General features: G+C 45.5%; 2 protein-coding genes across 2 annotated transcripts; one reads left to right on the plus strand and one right to left on the minus strand.

The window, feature by feature from the left end:
- Positions 1–211: 211 nt before the first annotated feature.
- sec13 (SEC13 homolog, nuclear pore and COPII coat complex component) lies at positions 212–5,541 on the minus strand. The gene is made up of 9 exons (XM_080461975.1): positions 5,424–5,541; positions 5,185–5,229; positions 4,202–4,317; positions 3,515–3,666; positions 2,764–2,897; positions 2,462–2,595; positions 2,256–2,376; positions 1,917–2,063; positions 212–1,138 (listed from the first exon to the last, which is right to left on the minus strand). The coding sequence occupies exons 1-9, from the start codon at positions 5,424–5,426 to the stop codon at positions 1,028–1,030; spliced, it is 963 nt and encodes a 320-aa protein (XP_080318101.1). The 5' UTR covers positions 5,427–5,541; the 3' UTR covers positions 212–1,027.
- Positions 5,542–7,444: 1,903 nt separating this feature from the next.
- Positions 7,445–17,792, plus strand: cand2 (cullin-associated and neddylation-dissociated 2 (putative)). Its single transcript, XM_080461955.1, has 22 exons — positions 7,445–7,574; positions 7,672–7,795; positions 7,937–7,994; positions 8,090–8,288; positions 8,402–8,507; positions 8,608–8,747; positions 9,243–9,556; positions 9,687–9,828; positions 10,343–10,461; positions 11,034–11,183; positions 11,349–11,570; positions 11,664–11,870; positions 12,366–12,553; positions 13,212–13,377; positions 13,493–13,633; positions 13,825–13,964; positions 14,963–15,138; positions 15,305–15,400; positions 15,689–15,858; positions 15,935–16,099; positions 16,779–16,886; positions 17,330–17,792. The coding sequence occupies exons 1-22, from the start codon at positions 7,466–7,468 to the stop codon at positions 17,558–17,560; spliced, it is 3,471 nt and encodes a 1,156-aa protein (XP_080318081.1). The 5' UTR covers positions 7,445–7,465; the 3' UTR covers positions 17,561–17,792.
- The last annotated feature ends 276 nt before the right edge of the window (positions 17,793–18,068 follow it).

Genomic DNA, 18,068 nt, shown 5'->3' on the forward strand with positions numbered 1-18,068 from the left:
ATGCTCCTTCACTAAAATGAACCCATCGATTCAAACACAGGCAACACGTATCCTCAATACCAGATAGAGGGAGGAAGATGTTCTGTAATCCTGATGCTATCTGTAGATCAAAATTATTTAATAGAATTAAAAAAACAAAACTGTAATGAGGATTAAATCAATTCTACACATGACAAACGCAGCATAAAGAAAAAATACACAGAGGTAGTTTTAACATTAATATTTAATTATTTCAAATATGAAAAACACATTTCTGATCTTCAAAAAAAATTGCAATAAGGAAAAACCTTAAATCTGTTGATGGAGGCGGGTTTCCGGGTTTGACTGTTGGTGTGAATAGTGTAAATAAATCTTCCATTGCATTTCATTTTGTGCGACAGCCTGAGATTGGTGGCCGAGTCACAACCAAGAAAACAAGCTGCTTCCGTGATCGTGAGACTCTGAGCGATGCAGGGGTCAAATTACAGGTTAAAGCGTTGGGACGGGGGAGGGGAGGAGGAATGTATGAGGAGGAGACGGGATCGCTGAACCAAACCAGCGATGAAGAAAAACAAACTGGAGTGTGACAGATAAACTATTTGCAGCTTCTTCACCACATTCAGAACATTTATACTGAAAAAGCTTTACGCGCTTCCAAACTTTAACTGTGAGAATTAAGGCAGAAAATTTGAAAAATGGTCTGATTTCATAAAGTATTTGAATAATTTGAGATATAACAGTTTACATTTTTCATGAATGCTGAGCTAAAAACGAAACAAAAAGGTGGAAATATTTCAGTTTATAAAAAAGAAATGTTTCAGTCGTTTAAAAAGAACTTTTCTATTGTTCATTTTGTGTGGAGCACTGGTATTCATAAATGTCCTCGTGAGAGGATGAAAAAAAAAAAAAAGAATCTTTTAAATTTGACTGTTTATTTCTGCTCTGAATGAACTCAGACGTAATAATCCTGTGACAGTGAAGCATGAGAAACAGTCCAAATGTCCGATGTTTTCATCTCTGAATACTATAGTGTGTGTGTGTGTGTGTGTCACTGCTCGTTCTGTTGTGTGTCTGTGATGGTGGACACGGCTCCCTGCCCTTTGCTCACGTCGCTGATGCAGGCCCACTGACCGTCCATCGACTCCTTCCACAGCGTCACCTGCAGACACACAAAGCCCTCTGATGAGAAACGCATTCAACCTCTAATCAATCCAGAGGAGCGGTGGTTTGTATCCCGCCATCCTTATGAACACAATAAAGTTTAACGTTTCAGGTGAAAACTCGTCGTTTTTGCATTTTCGTTTCAGAAAAGCTTCGTTTTTATGCCGCAGTGTTTTGAAAATGATGTCCGTTTACATGGAAACGGCAGAAAAACTGAAAACGACGCAGTTTTCATGTTGGGCCACTAGAGGGTGCCGTTTGTTCCTGTAATAAAACCACTAACACATAAATGCAGAGAATAATATGCTGTAAACATTAATAATGGAAGTACATGTACACGCTTATGGACAGACGACGCAGTTGGATTGTTATTACAGCGACTGTCAACTATAAAACTACCAAGTCCCAGGAGAATATGGACTGGGAGTCATGACACTTCTCCATACTGCCACTACTAAGTTTAAATAGCAATAGCTCAATCACTGTGTGCATGAGCGTGTCTTAAATAGAGAGGATAATATGTATGTGCACTAACAATGGTAATAGTTATAAAATATGGATAAAGTTGCAGAAAAGGTTAAAAAGCATCAATGAAAATCCAGTAAAAATTAAAACGTATCAATAAAGTCGTAGTAATAATGGGAAAAAAAAAGAAAAAGAAAAACAAGGAGCAGAAAAGTGTCCAAGATAACTTTGCAATTTAGTGGCCTTGTTAACTTTTGTCATGAACTAATTTAACAAGCTATTAACCCTTCACCGCGATATTGTGCACTGACCTTGTTGTCCCCTCCAGAAACGGCCAGGATGTTTCCAGTGATGGACCAGCTGACGTGCCAAACCACGTCGTTGAACTTGTGGAGCAGTTTGGCCGTCCAGGTGTTTCCTGCGGGGTCGTCACACGTCCAGATGAACACACGGCCGTCCTGCAAGAACAAACCAGGGAGATACAACAATGAAAAAAACCTGAATCTCAATCTTAACAGGTTTCACCTCCACTCATGTGAAACTCCTGATAACGTGTTATCTGTCTCCATCTGGTGGCAGCTGTGAGGAATTACACCCAGAATGACTGCTGGATTATTTCAGGCATGTTGGACAGGTGATGCGTCTCTGACCTGAGAGCAGCTGGCGATGGTGCTGGTCGGCAGACCGATGGAAGGAGCCCAGCCGACGTCTCTCACCCAGTCGCTGTGCGCCTCCAGCTTCTGGTCCTCCTTCCACTGACCGTCCTCCTCTCTGCAGACAGCGAGCGCTTTCATTTCCACCACTCAGTGCACACACACCTTCACGTTTATATGACAACTATCCACAGCCGACTTACTTCCAGAGCTTGACGAGGTTGTCGCAGCCTCCGGAGACGAAGCGTTTGACGTAGTTTGGTTTCTGTCCCGACGGCTGATCGATGAGGCTGCCCGGGACGACGGCCGGGGCCCAGCTGACGGCGTTACAGCCGATCTGCAGGCAGGGCTCACTGTTACAACGAGCAGGGAGAGGCCAACCTCATGGACAATAGTGTGTGTGTGTGTGTGTGTGTGTGTGTGTGTGTGTGTGTGTGTGTGTGTGTGTGTGTGTGTGTGTGTGTGTGTGTGTGTGTGTGTGTGTGTGTGTGTGAGAGAGACACACCGTGTGTGCGTTGCTGATCTTCTTCACGTCCCACTGCTGATCTCCGGTGAATGTGAGGAGGGAAATGGCTCCGTCGGAGCTGCCACAGGCCAGAATCAGGCCGAAGTCGTAGGGACCCCAGCAGACAGAGTTCACTGTGGACAGAGATGAGGAACAGAGGCTTCTCTGTTTACGATCTCATAGCGAACATCTGTGCATAACCAAGGTGAAGTCGATCGAAGGAGCATAACTTAATTTAACTTGGAGCGAAAGCGTTCACCACAGCTAACGCTAAAGCTACGAGAGCGTCACCACGTCCACCGAGAGGAGAGACATTCAGTAAACGGGAGGAAATTTGAGTCAGTAAGTAAAGAGATCTGATAATTATAAATCTAGACTACATGAAAACAAACCAGATCAGATTATTACACACAGTAATCTGATGTTTATGCTCAGAACTTTCCAAAGACTCAACAACTGCAGATAATCTGGGACATAACATGCCAGGGTCAGTTTTTATAATCGTAAACTTTGTTGCTCTAAAAAGACATTATTTGTTGTCTGACTAACTGAAGCGATAAATTAAATGACAAAGTAGCAGAAACAAGTTAGAAAAACAACATGAAGGGAAGTGAGGAGAAGTGTAAAGCACACAAGGAGCCTAATGGAGGTGATGTGAGATTTATTTTATGTAAAGCGAGACCAACTGCTTCAGAATTATTATGGATTTCAGTAAAAGTTGATCTGAACCCGCGATCACTCGTGTCTGTACCTGAGGACTCGTGTCCCGTGTACTCGTACATCTTGTCCCACGTTCCGTTCTCCTCCTTCCAGACGATGACCTTCCGGTCGTAGGAGCAGGACGCCAGGATGTTGCCGAACATGGGGTGAGCCCAGGCCACCTGCCACACAGGACCCTCGTGGCTGCACGACACACACACACACACATAGAAAACACTTAATTCAGTGAAGCATGTGTTTTAAGTTGTGTAGGATCTTTAATGTTTTTTTGTTGTTTTTCAATCTTTCCTTGCTTGTATTTGTCTTTCTTGTCATTTGTTCATTTACAAGAACTTTAATCTGCATTGGGACTGAAATGTGTGATCCTGATAAAGTTACCGTGCCTTTAGTTTTTATTGTAGTGATTAGTATCACCAAGAATTTATTCATTTCAGGGCTGTGATAAATACCGTGTTAATGTTTAAGGTTGTGTTGTGATTACTTAGTGCAGCTGATTCCAAACTAGTTTTTGTCCCTCACGGGCACTCGTTCCTGCCCAGGCCCTGTTTACACAAAGTTTCCAAGTGAGAGCACAACAGTTTTACTGCGTTTCGGGGTCCATTAACACAACAACGGTGCTCAGAGCCATTGAGGAGACAGAAGTTGCAGACCTCTGCTCTATAATCCTGAACCACCATTGTGAAATGGGTTAAAGTTCCAGCAGCCTTCTGTTTCTCACCCCCTGAGATCTGCCATCAGAATCTGCCCTCCGTTCCTGACGTCAAAGATCTTGACGGTGCGGTCGGAGGAGCAGGTGGCCAGCCGTGTGCCGTAGTAATCCATCTGGGCATCGTGCTGAAAACAGAGCAAAAAGACACGTGAAAACCCAAAGAGAGAACAAAGTCTGCACCGCCTCTTTTACACTGTGTGTTTGTTTTTTTAATATATTATCATCCTTGAGTGTTTTTATAGCTTTGAAGTGACGAGGCTAGTTTTCTGAAGCCACATATAGCCGGTCAGCTCAGAGCTAAAGGTGTAACCAACATATCGGCACGTATCCATCCTGTATCGTCTCAACAGTTCATGCTGCTGCTCATGACGGCGTGGGGGAGATTTTCTAACACTTTTGATCTGATTATTGTTTCAACCCTGAAGGACACATGGGGATTGTTGCTTATCTTCTTATTTGTGCTCCCAGTAGGATAACTGTGCTACAAAGCTGCATTCATCACAAATGCTTTTTGGCTCGGTTGGTAGAGTGGTCGTCTCTCATCGGAACGTCGCAGGTTTGATTCTCCATCCCCCCATGTCCAATTGTCTAAGTGTCCTTGAGCAAGACTCTGAACCCCAAACTGCTTCCATGGATGGAGCTACCTCGAATGGCAGGCGCCTCCATTGGTGTGTGAATGTGATGAACAGTGCAACGGTTTGAGGGCTGCTCAAGCAGAGGGAAAACGCTATATAAATGAAAATACATTAAATCTTAGACATGAATGAATGAAAACATGCTCCCAGCCTGGTATTATGAATCTAATCTATGTATGCATCTAATCCAGCAGCAACAAGAACTGACCAAAATGGAGCACAACAAAATACAACAACAACAACACAAAGATTTGTGTGATTACGTGTAGAGAGCAACATCAAGCCTGAATCCACGGAAAGAGGGCTAACGTTAGCTCACAGCTATTTTATCTTAATAAAGACACACATTACACTTACAATCATATCCTCGTGCGAGGTGTCCACCGTGTTGATGACGGAAACCTAAAAACAAACAAACAAAACACGCATGACACATGAATACAAATAAACAAAAGTGTCACTTTAGTGGTTAGCCTTTAGCCAGTTAGCCACTCGGCTAAGCTAAAAACCAGTCACGTCAGCGGGCGACTGATAAAAGCCACAAACCTCCGCGAGCAGCTTCATATACAGAATGAATTAAAGCCAATAAGACTCACCATGACTGCAACAAAAGCAGAATGTCCTTTTTTATTCCCGTTTCTGATTTAAATGAATAATTCCGCCTCACAGAGCGACGTGGCAACTGCCGGTCCGAGTCCCACCGCCCCGAGTCCGGACGGAAACTACGCAAGAGAAGAAACTGTTCCCCCTAACAGGAAATACATCATCACCTGCTGTAATAAGTCACGTTTAACTTCTTCTTAAACTACAAGTCCTTTAACTTTTAACTTTTAACTTTATTTGATGAAACGAAATTCAAATTTAAGATCACACGACATTAAAGTAAATAAATAGCCTCTTACATCCCCTATTTCTTTTTTTATTCCAAACAAATATTAAAAACTTGTAGGATATTTTGGTGAATGAGGGTAATTATCAATTAAAGACCTCAAAGTGATGAATTAATGGGAACTGTCGTGATTTTTTTTTCCTTTAACAAATTTGAATAAACCACTTGTCTCTGGGATTTTCAAATAGTCAACAACATATTATGTCTCATTCTCTACTCGATCTGTTTGTATATTAAGAATGTGTGATGTACAACTTGTGTGTCCAAGTTAACATGTCAGTGTTAATTTTGTGGCGATGCTGGTTGCATCCTCATGGGGGCGCCACCCCCTCCTGCCCCAAGGGGGCTATTTTTACTTGCGGCCTGTGGGTGTCTGGTTTCAGTTGCCTGCTCCTCTCTCCGTGCTGTGGAGCTCCGCGAGGCTCCGATCGTCAACTTTCAGCTCAATAAGTGTGTCAAAGAAAAAGAAGCAACATGTCGAGTGTTTCCTATCACATCTCCAATCTGCTGGAAAAGATGACCTCCACTGACAAGGACTTCAGGTCAGAGACATGACCTGTGTGTCTGTGTGTGTGTGTGTGTGTGTGTGTGTGTGTGTGTGTGTGTGTGTGTGTGTGTGTGTGTAACGTCTACTCATTACAATATTTTCCCATGAAAACATTAGAAATATAAAATATGAATATTTAAATTGTGATATTCCAAAAGTTGTTGTCATTAATGACAATAAAAAAAGTTAATATTTGGATGAAAAGAGAACAATTCAGATTTATTCCAAGATAAGTCACTATGAACAAATCTTTTTAAACAAAATTTATAAAAAAAAATTAAAAAATGGCACCGTTATGAATTCATATTTTAAAAGTAGGCATTTGTTTGTGGGAGGAGATGGACAGGACACAATTATTACTAGTAGAATAATGGCAAGCTGTTTATGAATACTAAACATATATAAATACATAAAACTATCATATATTATTAATATTAGTATTTTAGACACTAAAACAAAAAATAATCTAGCAAATTGTAATGATGACTACGTTATGGTAACATAAAAAAAAAGTAATTTTAACATCTCTTACAATATCTTTAATCATCATTTCTCTTATATTTACGTCAATTTGATGCTTGAATTTCTTTATAAATGCTTGCAATGATTTTCCAAAGATAGAAATGTAAAACAATAAAACAGAAATTGTGTTCATTTATCTCTGGAATATGACAAGGACAAAGAAAGTCACTTTAGCGCAAGAGTAATCTTAAAAATCTTAATCGCTGAGTCTGCAGATTTTCAAAACTGCAATGATGTTTTGTTATACAGTTTGGAATGAAGCAGTTTGTGTGCGTGCAGGTTCATGGCCACTAACGACCTGATGCTGGAGCTGCAGAAGGACAGCATCAAGCTGGACGAGGACAGTGAGAGGAAGGTGGTGAGCATGCTGCTCAAACTGCTGGAGGACAAGAACGGAGAGGTGCAGAACCTGGCCGTCAAATGGTAAACGTGCTGATCAGGATCACCGGGGCTCCGCCTCCAGGAAACAAGAGTTTAGTCAGATAGTCACAGAGCTTCTCTTGACTGAAGATAACAGCTTCAGATGAGGGAGCTCAGTGAGAGAAAGAGACAGCAGCTCTGCAGCTGTGTCCAGCCTTCTTACCTCTGGATGCAGCGTGTTACATTAACCTCTCGGGGTGCGTTTGATTCGCAGCCTGGCGCCTCTGGTGAGTAAGGTGAAGGAGCCTCAGGTAGAGACGATGGTGGACACGCTCTGCTTGAACATGACTTCGGACAAAGAGCAGCTGAGAGACATTTCCAGCATGGGACTGAAGACGGTGATCGCAGAGCTGCCGCTGTCCTCGTCCGGTGAGACGTTGGTCTGAACCGTCTCCTCATGTCAGATTCTGGATTTTTCCTGTTGGTGGCAGACGTGCGTTCTTGTATTTACGTGGTGGTTTCACAGGTTTGCCTCTGACAGCCAGCGTCTGTAAGAAGATCACCTCCCAGCTGATCGGAGCGATGGGGAAGCAGGACGACGTCTCCGTGCAGTTAGAGGCCCTGGACATCCTGTCGGACATGCTGGGAAGGTGAAGACCAGCGCTGCGTTTCACTAGGGACCAGGAGTGCCCGTCCCTGCTGTGTCCCTGCTGTGTCCCTGCTGTGCAATCTGGATGTTATCTGAAGCTACATCAGACCCTGCAAGTGTTTTGTTCCTGTTTCTGCTGCAGGTTGAGTGGAGCTCTGGTCAGTTTTCACGGCTCTCTTCTCTCCAGCCTGCTGCCTCAGGTACGAAGCACAAACTGGGGAATGAATTGTGTTTGAGAAGGTTGTTTCCCATCAGTTGGTAAAGCCTGCCTCGCTTGTCTTGACTCCTCCGTCAGCTCACCAGCTCCAGAATGGCGGTCCGAAAGCGCTCCATCCTGGCTCTGGGTCACCTGGTGCCCTGCTGTAGCCCCGCCCTCTTCTCCCAGCTCACCCAGCACCTTCTGACCGAGCTGGCCAAAGCCCCGCCCACCTCCATGACCAGGACCTACATCCAGTGCCTGGCGACCATCAGCCGGCAGGGCGGCCATCGAGTGGGTGAGCTCAGCTTCAGCCTCTGGTCTGGTTCATCTCTAAGTTTCCACAAGTTGTTTCACGTCATCTGAAATGAAACGTTTTCGGTTGTTGATCGCTCTCCACCTGCTCTGCAGGGGAACATTTAGAGAAGCTGATTCCGATGGTGGTGAAGTTCACCGGCGTGGAGGACGACGAGCTGAGGGAGTACTGCTTCCAGGCGTTTGAAGCCTTCATACGCAGGTGACACGCCGCTCGCGTTACGTTACCGCGAGCAGACTTTAAGAACGAGGTGAGAACAGATTTATGAGGTGAAAACAGCAGCGGTGTGTTTGACTGACAGGTGCCCGAAGGAGATGTCACCTCACGTTGCCACGGTGATGCAGCTCTGTCTGAAGTTCATGACCTTTGACCCCAATTACAACTACGACGACAATGAGGAGGAAGAGGAGAGCATGGACATCGAGGACGGACTGGATGAAGGTCTGTGACATCTCTCTGTCTCCATACTTTCTTTTCTTTTTTCTTCCTTCCTTCCTTCCTTCCTTCCTTCCTTCCTTCCTTCCTTCCTTCCTTCCTTCCTTCCTTCCTTCCTTCCTTCCTTCCTCCTCTCCATTCCTTCCTTCCTTCCTTTCTACTTCCCTCTCTCTCAACTTCCTTTCTTCCTTCTTTCATTCATGCTACCTTCCTCCCTGCCTCTTTGTTTCTTTCTCTCTTCCCTTCCTTCCTTCCTCCCATCCTTCTTTCATTCGTTTGTACTTTCTCCCTCCTTATCTATTTCCTTCCTCCCTCTCTCCCTCCCTCTCTTCCTCCCTCCACCCCTCATTCCTTCCTTCCTTCCTTCTTCCCTCCCTCGATCCCTCCCTTCATTCCTTCCTTCCTTTCTTCCTTCCTCCCTCCTTCTCTTCCTCCCTGCATTCTTTCTTTCCTTCCTCCCTTCCTTCCTTCCTCCCTCCCTCCCTCCCTCCCTCTCTCCAGAATCAGACGATGAGTACAGTGATGATGACGACCTGAGCTGGAAGGTGCGTCGCTCCTCCATCAAGTGTCTGGAGGCTCTGATCGGCACTCGTCGTGACCTCCTCCTCTCCTTCTACTCCTCCGTCTGTCCCGCTCTGCTGAGCCGCTTCAAGGAGCGCGAGGAGAACGTGAGGTCCGACGTCTTCGCCGCCTTTTCCACGCTGCTGAGGCAGACAGGCGTGGGATCCGGTCACCCTGGGGTCAGCGTGGTCGGATCGGAGCCTCCGGGGGCGAGCGGAGAGGAGGAGCCGGCTGTGGGCATGCTGAAGAAACAGGTAGAAGTCTGATGGAGGTCCAGAAACTTTATTCTTTATTGAGGCATTATGCACCTTCCTTCCTTCTTTCCTTCCTTCCTTCCTTGTAAAGGTCAAATAAAATAAAAAAACTCCATCAACCTGTGTCCAGGTGCCGGTGATCGTGAAGGCGCTCCACAAGCAGCTGAAGGAGAAAAGCATCAAATCCCGCCAGGGCTGCTTCTGCCTCCTCACCGAGCTGGCTCACACCGTCCCCGGAGCCCTGCAGGTGCACATCCCGGCCCTCATCCCTGGTACGCACGCACGCATGCACGCACGCACGCACGCACGCACGCACGCACGCACGCACGCACGCACGCACGCACGCACGCAGTGTGACTTTGTGATTATTTGCCACTTCCTATCTCTTGCAGCACACTTTAATATGTGCTCCTTCCTGGCTGCTCTCTTTACTCCTGCAGGCTCTTTCTCATGCACACAGTAACTGAACACTTACAGTTCTGAGCCGGTTGCTCCTTGAAGGAAATCACAGGCAAAAGGAACTAATTTTAATAACCAAGATGTGACACAACGAAGTAACTTCCTAATATAAATCCAGCTGGTTCAGGTCTTCAACATGCTGAATTTATGACAAATGATGAAGATATTTCATCTTTTCTGACGATTCCTTCACAGGACATATAAAGCATTTTAAGCCCTGCAAGTCCACAGTATTTAACCTTACTTCATTCATTGTTTCATGATCTGTTTGAATTTCTCTTCTTCTTGTTCTCCTTTCTTTCCTCCTCCTCCTCCTCCTCCTCCAAGGCATCGTCTTCTCGCTGACAGACAGGTCCACCACCTCCACCATGAGGATCGACGCTCTCTCCTTCTTCCACGTCCTCCTCAACTCCAATCCTCCTCAAGTCTTTCAGCCTCACATGCAGGTTCTCCAGCTCTGCTTATCAATATCACACATCAGTTTAAACATCCTGCTTGTTGTTTGCACCTGAGAGGAACTCAGATTATTAGTAGATCGGGGACGTGTGGGCCACTCACCGTCCACACCCCTTCTAGCTCTGGTCCACAACTTGATGTCAAATGTTTATTGCAATTTGATTATTTTTTTAAATAATTTTTTTTTTGAATGATAAAAAAAATATTTCCATAAAAGAGCTGACAATGCATAAAAATAAGCAGCAGAAAAAGAAAACGTAGTTGAATTGACAGAAGATGATTTAAAAAAAAAAGAAAAGCATAAGCATACAAAATTGATGACGATACTTTTTAAATAATGAAAAAACAAAAGCTCATGAGTGCTGTCATGTCTGGCCTGAAGACAGTACCAATTTGTTGATTTGTTAGTTCATTTTAAGGCTTCGGTTATATATTTAATAATCAATATCATCAATATATTTCATGCTCAGTTCTGGCACTCATTCGAACGTTGAACTTTTCCGGTGTTGCTCAAACTTCCTGTGAAGCCTTTGTTCATTGGACCCGGTGTTGGTTCCTGCAGGTGCTGCTGCCTCCGGTTGTGTCGTGCATTGAAGACTCATTTTATAAAATCACGTCGGAGGCTCTTCTGGTCACTCAGCAGCTGATCCGAGTGATGAGGCCTCAGGGACAGACAGCCGGAGGATTCGACCCCAAACCCTTCGTCCAAGAGGTACGGTGACCTGCGGCAGTTCGCTCCTTCCATCTGAAAATGCTAAAATGATGTAGTTTTCAGTTCAAAGTTCGATACTAATGTCCACGTTAATGAATGCGACGTGATATGAGACTGCTGAAGCAGTGAACGCGTGCTTTACACCTCCCGTTCTGTCTCCCCAAGGTGTTTTCGGTAACAATGAAGAGGCTCAAAGCAACAGACATCGACCAGGAAGTGAAGGAGAGGGCTATTTCCTGTATGGGTCACATGGTGTGTCACCTTGGTGACCATCTGGGGGCGGAACTTGGGGGCATCTTGGCCATCTTTCTGGAGAGACTGAAGAACGAGATCACAAGACTCACGGCAGTCAGGACCATCACCCTCGTGGCTGCTTCTCCCCTGAAGGTCCAAAAAAGAGATTCTTGTTATGTATTTATTTTTATAAAAAAGCAAATTTTTCATTGTTATGAATGAGAAGAACTTCCTGTTTAACTCCAGATCAACCTGTCGACCATCCTGCCAGAGGCTCTGTCAGTGTTGGGCTCTTTCCTGAGGAAGAACCAGCGGGTTCTGAAGCTTGGCACGCTGTCGTGTCTGACGGCGCTGGTCACGCATCACGCCGCCAGCATCAAACCTGCGGCCCTGGAACCGGTGCTGACCGAGCTTCCTGTGCTGGTGGACGAGAGCGACATGCACGTGTCACAGGTACTCGGCACTGGATTCACCATCTCGTCAGACTTGTGCAGTAAAAAAGCTGAAGGATAAATCAGTGAAGAAATAATGGACGAGTACATGAAGTTGGTTCTCGGTAGTGCTCACAGACAATGGTTTTCAGAAGTCTTAATTCAGGCTGGTTTGAATGTGTATTGCTCAGTTTTTCATTTTAAGAGATTTACACAGACAATAGTTTTCAGAAGTGTTCGCTGAACTAAACTAAAATCATAATCTTAATCATAGATTATTAACAGTTTCCCCTGATGGTGGTCATCAGTACTGTTCAAAGGCAATGGTTTTCAGAGAAGCTTTGAAAACGGCTCACTGATAATGTGTTACACAAGTAATGACTCTGCGGTCTGCCCGGTATTAGCTGAGATGGACTGGGATGAAGTCTAAAGAAGCTTGACCAACAGAAGGTCAAATGAACCTTTCATTTTCCTGTTGCATGTCACGGTTCACAGTGCGTGTGGTTTGACTCTGTAGGTGTCCATCACCTTGCTGACCTGCATGTCCAAAGCCTGCTCCTCCTCTCTGGCGAAGATCTGGTCCTCCGTGCTGCCGGGAGTCTTCAGACTCGTCCACTCTCCGCTGCTGCAGGGCGGCGCGCTGGTAGCCATACTGGACTTCCTCCAGGCACTGGTTCTGTCCAAAACCAGTAACCTGGGCTTCAGGTAAGTAATCCGGGCGCGATGAGGGGTCGTTCGGGAGCCGCTCACAACATTGAAACTCTGGAGAAGATTAATGTGTCTTGGAGGAAGACTGGTGAGCGTTCAAGGTGACGGACGTTAGTTTGTTTCTAATGTTTATGTTCATCCACGGGTCGTTCGCTTCTCGCGCATATGCAGAAGAACTATTTTCTCTGGCAGTGGTGTGCATGAGCAGAGTTTCCTTCATCGACACAGAGACGGAGCCCGAGGGCTTTCAAAAAGTTCCATCTCAGGAGACATTTTGAAAAAGTTGTGCTTTCAGTGGCTCTGTTGTCTTGTAAACGGACAGACACAACTCAACACAAGTTTTGCGTTTTCACTTGGAAATGTTGTCGTGTGAACGGGGCCGTAGTCACCCAAGGGAGGGTCAGACTCAGGGTCAGTTTGGTCGGAAACGTCAGAATTCGGAACAGAACACTGAAACGACTGGCACAGGAAATGCAGACAGTCTGGAAACAAGACACAAAGCCAAAAAGACATAGAGTGGTAACCTCATCTAGCGGTGGGAAGTGGTATTATGAGTTGGGGCTCGCCGGCTCGTCTTAATGTGAAATACTTGCAGATTAAAACTTGATCTGACTGAACAGACATCCTCCTCTCCTCTCCTCTCCTCTCCTCTCAGCCAGTTGCTGAAGTCCCTCACCGAGCCGTTTCACAGCCCTCAGTCCTGTGTGGACGGCGGCGCCCTCCACAGGCAGAGTTACCACTCGGTGGCTCGCTGTGTGGCGGCTCTGTGCTCTGCGGCTCCTAAAGAGACCCCCGGCACTGTGGCCGGACTCATGCAGGAGGTTCGGAACTCACTCTGCTTCTCATTCGCTTTGTCCTGCGTCACTCGGTGAATCCCAGGATTGTGAATCATTTGATGACGACAGTGAAAACTGTCCTCTCCTTTATTCTCCCCAGATAAAAAACTCCAGCTCTCCAGAGTCGGCTCGTGTCCTGGCTCTGCTGTGTCTGGGTGAGGTGGGCAGGAGCGGCAGCCTGGGGGGGAGTAAGGAGGTGCAGGCGGTCATCCTGGAGGCCTTCTCCTCCACCAGTGAAGAGGTAAGACAAGAAAAGCCTGTGTCCAAAGCTGCGGCGATAACTGCAACTAATTCAGTCACAGCTTCACAGAAAATGGTCAAAGGAAAAATAATGTTCAACAAAAAGTAAATGAAAGTACAACAAAAGGACAATACTGTGACTGGCTTCTATCTGGTGTTGCGTTCTCAATTTGTTTCTGTTTGTGATTCCAGGTGAAGACGGCGTCCTCGTGCGCTTTAGGCAGCATGGCGGTCGGCAGCCTGAACGACTACCTGCCCTTCATGCTGAAGGAGATCTCAGCTCAGCCGCGGAGGCAATACCTGTTGCTGCACTCGCTCAAAGAAGTCATCAGGTGAACGTCCACACCTCAGATTCCTGTGTCAAATCCTCACGTTCTTTATTTAAGTAAAACTACAAATACCTTTATTAAAAGGTATTAACTTGACTGCACTTTATTCTTTTGTTTTGCTGTCACATTTTCGTTGTGGCTTGTTTACCCACATGGTTTCATGAATTACTTCATATTTTGGCCTCATGTTCTAAGTGTTCTCGCTCTACCGTTGTCATTAGAGTTTCCTCTCCTGATTGTTGCCAGCTTTGCCTGATAGTCTCCCCAGTCCCACTGTGCACCGTCCCAAGTGTTGCTTTTTGTCTACCATTCCTCATGTCTCATTCCTCATTAGTAGTTTTTTAGCTGTCATTTCTCTGTCTTCCTGTTTTCTTGTCTTGTTCCTTTTCGGTCTTTATTCTTGTTTCATTCCTCAGTGATTTATTCGGAATCTGTCTTTCCACGTCTTTTCTTGTTGGTTTTTTCTCTTTTACCTCATTCAACTCATTTCTCATGTCTCTTTCTCTATTGGCTGTTTCTCATCAGCTCTTCTTTGTCCCTCATTCTTCATCTTTGTCATGAACTTAGGACCCAGGTCTAAGATGCCAACACAGATATTGGTTTAGCGTCGTATTTTGAAGTTCAGCAACAGGTAGTTTGTCCAAAACGGGAAGAGATACCTGAAAGCCGTTGTCAACAACTTAATGAAAACAACAGATGAGAACAAGACAGGAATGAGACTCTGACTCTGGTTGACAAGCGAGACCAACTGTCAAAGACAGGACTGAAGACCAAACATTTATACACCAGTGGGAGGGTTGTAATTACAAACTAATATTGAGATTTGATGTTTCCAACCCTTTTTGTCTGTCTGCCAAAGTGTGCCGGGGCAAAACACTAAACACTGAACTCACGTTTATCAATAATGCAACCCTCCCTCCCTAACGTCACACTGTGTTGCTGTTAAGGCGCTTTGCACTTTTGTCTCTCATTCTGACTGAATCCCTCGTTCTCTCTCCCAGTGCCTGTCCCGCAACGAGTCTCTCGCCCCACGTGGAGTCCATCTGGGCGTTGCTTTTTCAGAACAGCGAGTGTCCAGAGGAAGGAACCAGAAACCTGGTGGCTGAATGTTTAGGGAAACTGACCTTAGTCAACCCCGCACAACTTCTACCTCGACTGAAACAGCAACTGAAAGCAGGTACCGAGCGCCGTCCATCCATCCATCCATCCATCCATCCATCCATCCATCCATCCATCCATCCATCCATCCATCCATCCATCCATCCATCCATCCATCCATAATCTATATAAAACCTCCTGTTCATTACAAGCAGTGTTATGATTCTCCATCGGTTGTTGCGCAGATTCTTCTCTGGCTCGCAGCACAATGGTGACGGCGATCAAGTTCACCATCGTGGATCATCCTGCTCCCATTGACTCACTGCTCAAAGACTGCATAGGTAAGAGTGACCGCCAGCAGCGAAAAACACTCACGGACATCTTTCATGTTCAGGATCAACGAGGCTCCTCTTCCAGTAAACCTCCAGTTTAGTGACATCAGTGCCATAAAAACCAACATGTTTACCCGGTGATGACCAGAGACAGTAAAATAGTCGATGAGGAACAAACCCACACAATCTTCAGCTATGTGTGATTTGTTTCTTCTCTAGTAATAGGGCAATTGAATAAAATAAGAACTATTGGCCAAAGTCTGCATTGAGTTTTACCTCATAATTCTCTGGTGACAGGAGACTTCCTGAAGACGCTGCAGGACAACGACATCAATGTTCGCCGCGTGGCCTTGGTGATGTTCAACTCAGCGGCTCATAACAAGCCTTCTCTGATCCGCGGCCTGCTGGGAACGGTGCTGCCTCACCTCTACAAGGAGACGCAGATCCGGAAGGACCTGATCCGAGAGGTGAGTGCCTTTGTCGGGGCGCTGCAGGCCCTGGTGCCCGGTGGTGCAGGCGTGTGACTGTGGGTGTGTCCTGCAGGTGGAAATGGGTCCTTTCAAACACACAGTGGACGATGGCCTGGACGTGCGCAAAGCTGCGTTTGAGTGCATGTACACTCTGCTGGACAGCTGCTTGGACGGACTGGATGTCCTGCACTTCCTGGATCACGTGGAGGAGGGACTCAAAGACCACTACGACATCAGGGTGAGGAGAGTTTACATCTAAAACACCAAATATTCAACGCATATTAAGCTCAGTTCCGTCTGAGTGGAAACATAATGACGTGCTTTGATACTGTAGTAGTTTATGAATCAATCATGATCCAGGCAGATAAGCTTGGTGGCGGTTAAACAGCAGATGAATTAATATCATATAATCTCACCGAGTCAGCATTAACAAGTTAGGAATGTTCTGGCTTTGGCTGCAGCAGCAGTGTTGGCTTTACTCCGCCCCTTTCATGCGAATGCGCACACGTAGGTCTGGGTCGAACCAGCTACTTCATAGCAACGATTATCAGGATCACTCAGGTCTGGATCAGTCAACCGGGAAACAGAGAGAGATCCTGGATATGTTGATCACGGTTCGTAGTCCAGGCCTCAGGCCAGACCTCAACCGTGGTTAACAATTACAGCATGTTAGAATGTGAACGACGTTCAACATTTAACCAGAAATTCTGACTCGGTGTAAAGAAACTTTGAGAACTGAGTTTGTTTAGACGATATGACTGACCGTGTATTCTGGAAAACACAAACCAATAACAACAAATATTTGATTAATACCCAGAGAGATGCTCAGTCCTCTCTTGGAGCGCATTGAAACATCTGCAAACTACAAGTTGTATTCTTTATTATTTGTATCTCTCTTCTGTTTTCTCGTGTTTTAGATGTTGACCTTCCTGATGCTGGCCAGGCTGGCCTCTCTGTGTCCGGCTGCCGTTCTCCAAAGACTGGACCGCCTGGTGGAGCCGCTCAGGGCCACCTGCACCACCAAAGTACTGAAATCACAGACACAGTGTGGTTCATTATGTTATCACGTTAAAACATTTAGCTGATTTCTGCAGATACAAAGTGGTTGTGGAATCGATTTCAATGTCAACACATGCAACAAAACAATAATCCTTGGAAAATAGAGGTTAATTCTGGAGTTACTGCAAACCCAATGTAACAAGGACATTGAGAAAGTGACTCATGCTTTACTTTTATTGTTCTCCCTCAGTGTCTAATAACAACAACAACAACAACAACAACAACAACAATAATAATTATTATTCTTATAGTTATACTACTACTACTACTACTACTACTACTACTACTAATAATTTCCACTCTGTGCGGTGCATTAGAACCACGTCATTGGTGATAAATATGTGAATTTCTCTCCATGAAATGCTGTGATTAAATAGACAAGTGGCACTAACGATGAGGTCTGGTCCAGGTGAAGGCCGGGTCTGTGAAGCAGGAGTTTGAGAAGCAGGAGGAGCTGCGCCGCTCAGCCATGCGCGCCGTCGCCGCCCTGCTGGCCGTGCCCGAGGTGGAGAGGAGTCCCAGCATGGCCGACTTCGCCAACCAGATCAGATCCAACGCCGACATGGCGTCCATCTACCAGAGCGTGCAGGGGGGTGAGGGCGGGGGGGTGGGGCCCATGGAGGGCATGGACATGAGCTGAAGACGTTTGATACCATGTTTTTTTAATCAGCGGGTTTGGGTAGAGTTTTTTTTAAAAAGTGTGGCGCTGTTTGGAGTTATTTAAGAGTCTTTTTGCTCAACAACTGATGCGAATATACTTCGTTTTATAACAGATGTGATGATCTTTCCAAACTTTCAGTCTTTTTCCATTTGATTCTCTGCTGTAGAAAAATTCTTAGTTCAAATGAAATAAAGCAGCATCATGGATATTTTTTGGTGTTCAGAGGATTTATTCACAGTTTTTTCTAAATGTATGAACTGGAAACCCCTCAGTTCTCCTCTAAGGATGGCTATGGACCCCGTTCTTGATCTCTCATTGGTCAAAACACGACAGTGAAGCCAAACTCTAGTGGACACTCCGACTTCCACCTCCATAGAATAATTCTGACATGTCCACAGAAAAAGCCAGTTAAAGCTGCATTGAACACATGAGGGTTGTATATGCATTCTTGTTCCCATATATAGAACTTTGCCACTGGTATTTGAGA

The sequence above is a fragment of the Lipophrys pholis genome (assembly GCF_963383615.2).
Source record: "Lipophrys pholis genome assembly, chromosome: 4".
Classification (NCBI taxonomy): domain Eukaryota; kingdom Metazoa; phylum Chordata; class Actinopteri; order Blenniiformes; family Blenniidae; genus Lipophrys; species Lipophrys pholis.